This window comes from Lissotriton helveticus, chromosome 7 (genome assembly GCF_964261635.1).
Source record: "Lissotriton helveticus chromosome 7, aLisHel1.1, whole genome shotgun sequence".
Taxonomy (NCBI): Eukaryota; Metazoa; Chordata; class Amphibia; order Caudata; family Salamandridae; genus Lissotriton; species Lissotriton helveticus.
The window spans coordinates 801,907,586-801,913,598 of record NC_136068.1 but is presented as its reverse complement, the minus strand read 5'-3'; the positions used below and the strand labels follow the sequence as shown (position 1 = coordinate 801,913,598).

The following is a 6,013-nucleotide window of genomic DNA, read 5'->3' as shown; positions in this document are numbered from 1 at the left end:
TCGTCCTTGACGTCATACTGGCCGATAGGGGCGGGGCCTGTAGAGTCATCGGATCTAGTTGCTGCATTTTCATTCCAAATAACGCGCCGTCTGTTTATTCAGCTATAACCAGACTCCATAAAATTGCCCATCTGTTACACCAAGATCCAGGCACCTGGACATGGTCCGGTTGGTTCTGGAATATAATTTCCGCATGGGGATGGAAAGTCCTGTCCTTTCTAGGTATTGCAGTAGCGATCATATTTAGCTGCTGCCTCTGTATACAATGTGGCCCTGCGATTTGCAGCATGTGTGCTACCTCTTGTATTCCTAGTCCCAAGCCCCGTTCTAAATCCCGTTCCAGGATAATTCGAGACGAGCAAATGGTACTGTATGAAATGATAGATGGTATCATGAAAATTGATGTTTCCTGATGGAAACGTAGTGACAAGGAGGGAATGTGGAAAAGTAAATTTTGCCATGTTCTGTGTCCCTACGCCTCATCCATCATATGTTATGTGTGCATGACCAATATGCATATGTTATTCCCCATGTCCGATTAATGACGCAATTACAGTTGTATCCACCTCTGATATGTCATTTTCCAGTCCTCGTGAATAATACGAATATCAGGCCTATGTAAAGTTATGTTGCCACGTTTCCCAGTGTGCACGTTATTTCATTATAAAGTCCCCGTTTCCAGGCCTCAAAAGGGCCCAGACCACAGATTCAGCTCCTGTCTCCTGAAAGCCTCGCTGAGGAGCGATACAGCCCCCACCTGTATCCTCGACCCTTCACTTACTTCCTGCCTCGCAGTGCCCGGTGCAGCTTGGCTCTGCCTCTGAGTCTGCCATGTGTATGTTATGATTCCAGCTATCAGTTCAGTCCTCCTCTTCTGCATTCCTAAGCTACTGAACTGCATCAATAGTTTCCGTCATTGTCTAGCCTTCTCGTCTCCACGTTAGAGAAATACTGTATTAATGGTCATTTAATATTCTTCATCACGCACTACATGTAGAATAATGCATGGTCCAGTCTTAGAGCCAAGTTAGTTTCTCCCCTCATGACTTCTAGTTTATATCAACATGTTCCCTAAACATCAGATACCAGATAGGGTTTAGGTACATGTCGCTCCGACCCTCCAGACTCTAGTCTCTGCTCCTAGCACAGAGTTCGTAGCCCCCAGCTTCTCCTAGTAACACGTCATTGCCAGTTTTCGCGCACCATTAGGTTAGAGGTCCCGGCTCCTTAGGTAGCCCCCTCCAATGTTTCCGCCCATTCATGACATATTCTGTTACGTTTGCATCACATGTCTAAGTATACTCCCAGTTACACCTCTTATTACTGTTATCTTTCGCGACTGCTACGCGTCACGCCTTCTGCTCCACCCACTGTTACGCCTACTGCAATGTAATGCTATGTGTTGCGCTATGTATATAAGTCAATGTATTGTTATTAAAAGTTAGCGCGCTCATCCCAGACCCGGCCCCAGCAGCTGCTGGGCCTCTTTTCCCCTGCTGGGCCCCAGTTGTCCTGCTGGGCCCTGTTACCTCTGTTCCTATGCAGGTTGTCCTGATCCTGTCCTTATGCTGTAATAAACCTGCAGAAACTCCTACTACCTCGAATCTTGACTCTTATTTTATTGAGCTATCTGTTATTCATTCATTCATCCAAAAATAGATCCGGTATTATTTATTTATATACCACAGTTGGGTTGAGTTAAACTGTGGTGCGTCTTGAACATTGTAGTACCATATATACTTACCGATGTTTTCTTCTGTTGCAGGTTTCACAGCAAGAACCCCATACATTTAAAGAGGCGCACGTGAGTGCAGGCAGAAGAGGTCATTGTTGGGTTGAGTTAAACAGTGGTGCGTCTTGAACATTGTTGTACCATATATACTTACCGATGTTTTCTTCTGTTGCAGGTTTCACAGCAAGAACCCCATACATTTAAAGAGGCGCACGTGAGTGCAGGCAGAAGAGGTAATTGTTGGGTTGAGTTAAACAGTGGTGCGTCTTGAACATTGTTGTACCATATATACTTACCGATGTTTTCTTCTGTTGCAGGTTTCACAGCAAGAACCCCATACATTTAAAGAGGTGCACGTGAGTGCAGGCAGAAGAGGTAATTGTTGGGTTGAGTTAAACAGTGGTGCATCTTGAACATTGTAGTACCATATATACTTACCGATGTTTTCTTCTGTTGCAGGTTTCACAGCAAGAACCCCATACATTTAAAGAGGCGCACGTGAGTGCAGGCAGAAGAGGTAATTGTTGGGTTGAGTTAAACTGTGGTGCGTCTTGAACATTGTAGTACCATATATACTTACCGATGTTTTCTTCTGTTGCAGGTTTCACAGCAAGAACCCCATACATTTAAAGAGGCGCACGTGAGTGCAGGCAGAAGAGGTAATTGTTGGGTTGAGTTAAACTGTGGTGCATCTTGAACATTGTAGTATAACAGTTTGCATTCATGAGCTAGGCGTCAACGTAAGCCATGTTTCCTTATTTTGCAGGCTTTGTGGGACAGCAGGCTCAAACCGGCGGGTACGGAAATGTTCAAGCGCAAAGCTGTAACTTCGGGAGAGTGCAGTGCTTCACCACAAAGGAAGAAATGTTGCCTTGTATTCAAGGAAGAGTGGATGAAGGAAATTGTGGAGGCTGAGACACAGAAGTCACGAAGCAAGGTCCGCATGCAACTCGGGGAACTATTTCAATACAGTCCGGATGTGGGCTTGATTTGCAAAGCATGTGCCGAAGCCAAGATTGTTGGGGACTTTTCCACAGGGAAGAAATGGAGTGATGGCTGGAAACTGGACTACATGAAACGCCATCTACTTAGCAAAGTACACGAGTCTGCCATGGTGATATTGAGAAACAGAAGTGCTGCTGCGAGGTTTGGTTTTGGAGTACGGGCAATGCTGACAGAAACTGCCACAGACAAAGCAAATAGAATGGAAGTAGTTGAACGCCAAAGATCTATGCCTGAGGAGATAAAGATTCTCATCAACAACGTGTTGCTGGCAGTCAAGATGAACACTTCAATGTTATCTGTACAAGACATCCATGACCACTTAGCTTTGTATGTGAAGATACCAGACAGCTGGAGGAGCAAGAACTATGCCTTTGAGTTCCTTGAGGCCATCAATAGCGTGATACACTGTGAAGCTATGACAGAACTTCGGCAAGCTTTGTATCACACCTTGATAATTGATGAGAGCACAGATATTTCTGTTTCAAAAATGCTCATCCTGTATTTCAAGTTCCGACCTGTAACATCAACTGAGCATAAAACGCAGTTTGGGGGCATAGTGAAGCTGATTAGCTGTAATGCTGAGGCTATCACTACTGCCGTGAAAGAATTCTACACTGCCAATGAACTGGACCTCATGAAAATGGTCATGTTCACATCTGATGGTGCATCTGTGATGCTGGGGAAGAATAATGGTGTTGCTACTCGCCTTAAACAATCCATTCCTCATCTAGTTGAGCAGCATTGTGTCGCCCATCGAGAAGATTTGGGAGTTGATGATGCCTGGAAGAGGGTTCCAATGATTAAAGAGATGGAGACATTGTTGAGGACTGTCTACACTGTGTTCTCCAGATCTCCTGCAAGGAAGTCCAAGCTGGATGAAATTGCATCGGTCACTGAATGTGAAGTTGTCTCTTTTCGACCACTGAATGAAGTCCGGTGGCTTTCAAGGCATTTTGCTGTTGGTGCACTAATTCATAATTACGAAACTGTTCTTAAGTACTTTGAGCATGAGAAAGTTGAGGAGAATGATCCAATTGCTAAATATTGTTATAAAAAGCTATCGGACTCCAACTACCATATTTCCCTTGCAGTACTTAATGACATTCTGGGTGAATTTGCATCTTTGTGCAAACTATTCCAAAAAAGTTCTTTAACTACTGTTGAAGCCGTACAGTATGCAAGAGCGAAGATTGGCCAAATTAAGCAACAGTATTTGGGGGACACTGTCTTTTGGAGCAGCAATGTAAGAGAGCTGATGGTTTTGTACAAGGATAGACAAGAGTTTGACAGTGGGCCTATTTTGTCTTTTGTTTCCCTTCTTTGTGAGCACATGCAAAAAAGCTTCCCTGAAGGTGAGCTAAAAGAATGGGCAAGTTTTGAGATCCAGGCAATAGCCACACAATCGAATTTTGATTTTGGGACTGAGAATATTGAAAGACTTGTTGAAAAGTATAAAAATGTCTTGGCCCTGGGTGATTGTGAAACACCAGAAGATGTTGTTCGACAGTACAGAGACTATAAATATGTGGTGGCAGAACATGTTAAGGGTGGGTTATTTACCACCTTTCAAGACATGGTGACTTTCACTGTACGCAATGCTGCTCAGTATAGTGTCGTGTCTCAGCTTGTTGATGTCTGCGCAACATTTCAAGCATCTAGTGCAGACTGTGAACGAGGATTCAGCCTCATGAATACTATCAAGAGCAAATTGAGGAATAGACTAGAGCAGAAGCATTTGGACATGCTGATGGGGACAAAGGCCTACCTCCTGAACGGGAAAGTTGACCTAGACCGAGTTTATCAGCACTGGAAAAATGGCAAGGATCGCCGTGAGAAGCAACCCTGTCACCCATCTAGTGACGCCACTTGACGTGTCTGAACAGCCCTCTACCTTCTTGTGTATATGTGATATTGTATAGGCTCGCAGCATTTCCCCACCCAATGAACTGTGCTCCAGTTAAGAATATTTATTAAAATCTAATGATGGTACCACCATTGAAGTCTTGTGCTTTTCTAAACTTGAAGTGTACTTGCCAGTGTAACCAGTTCATGTCATGGCGTGCTTATCCAATATTGCAAACTGCCCTTAAGACCCTTATTGTGGCGCTGTATGTGTGAAAATGCACTATCTTTTCGCTTTTTAAAGAAAAATGTTGGAGTGCCATTTGGCGCCGCAGACACGCGCGGTTTGGTTCCTGGCGCACATAGCCATGGTTGCAGCGCACAGAGACCCTCCACTGCCGCACACAGAGGAAAAAAATTAGAGGGAACATTGAACATAACCCTCAAAAGATTGAACTCCTCTTATTAACTAACAGATCTAAGCTCCTTTCTCTGAGTCCTAACTTAATTGCTGAGTTACAAGCCGTAATCATCTCTCCAAATGCTATTAACCCCTTCCGACAAAGCCAGCTCGTCATGGGTGTTACCTGCGCTACGCGGATGACGAGCTGGCTTTGTCATAAACAGCGCATTTTTGAAATTTCAGCGCACAGCGGGAAAACGCGGTAGTGCGGAAGCGGTTAAATCAGCTATATCACTAGGTGGGTTTTCACCCAAAACATAGTTTAAAAAATGTTGTAAGTCATAAAATGTATGTTGAAAATATTGCAATGTCAACAATGTTGTGTGGCAGAAAATAGAAAATAAGACCATCCCTTGTAAAGTTTTTTATATTTTTTTTAATGTAGTTGTACATAATTTATCTTTTCTTGTTATTTAATTGACTTTTATTCGTTTTGTGTTATAATTTGTTATTATCTTAATGTTAAGAATATTTAAATATGTCTTTAGTATGATTTTGTCTTTTTTCTGATTTAGTAACATATTTTACTTGTTAAATATTATGTTAATTTCTTCTTTCCACAGGATTTTTAATTGTTTGTAAACGTTTTTATGTTACAGTTTATTTACTTGATAATTATTTACTTAAAAAAAAATTATAGATAGCTTTAAAATTATGATAATTATTTTGCAATTGGTTATTTAGAGAATTGACTGTGCTAATTATTTATTTGTTTCTGATAAGTAAGTATTCATTCGTTATTTTATCTATATTTTATATTAACTTCATAGGGTATAATTATTTAAATAATAGGCATTGTTATTTGTTTCCATTATTAATTTATTCGTTTTTTTGGTTGTTAAAATTTTGGGGTACTAGGTTGGAAAGTGTTTCAAAAAAATGTCATGGCAATTTTCATTGATTCAAATGTTTAATATCATTTTATGTACAGTTGTATATGTTAATTTTCTTTTTTGATTTATTTATTACTA

The 6,013-nt window shown here is 41.5% G+C and overlaps 1 protein-coding gene across 1 annotated transcript; it reads left to right on the top strand.

The window, feature by feature from the left end:
• Positions 1–2,537: 2,537 nt before the first annotated feature.
• On the top strand, positions 2,538–4,607 carry LOC144767056 (zinc finger protein 862-like). The gene has a single exon (XM_078650689.1). The coding sequence runs from the start codon at positions 2,538–2,540 to the stop codon at positions 4,605–4,607; it is 2,070 nt and encodes a 689-aa protein (XP_078506815.1).
• The last annotated feature ends 1,406 nt before the right edge of the window (positions 4,608–6,013 follow it).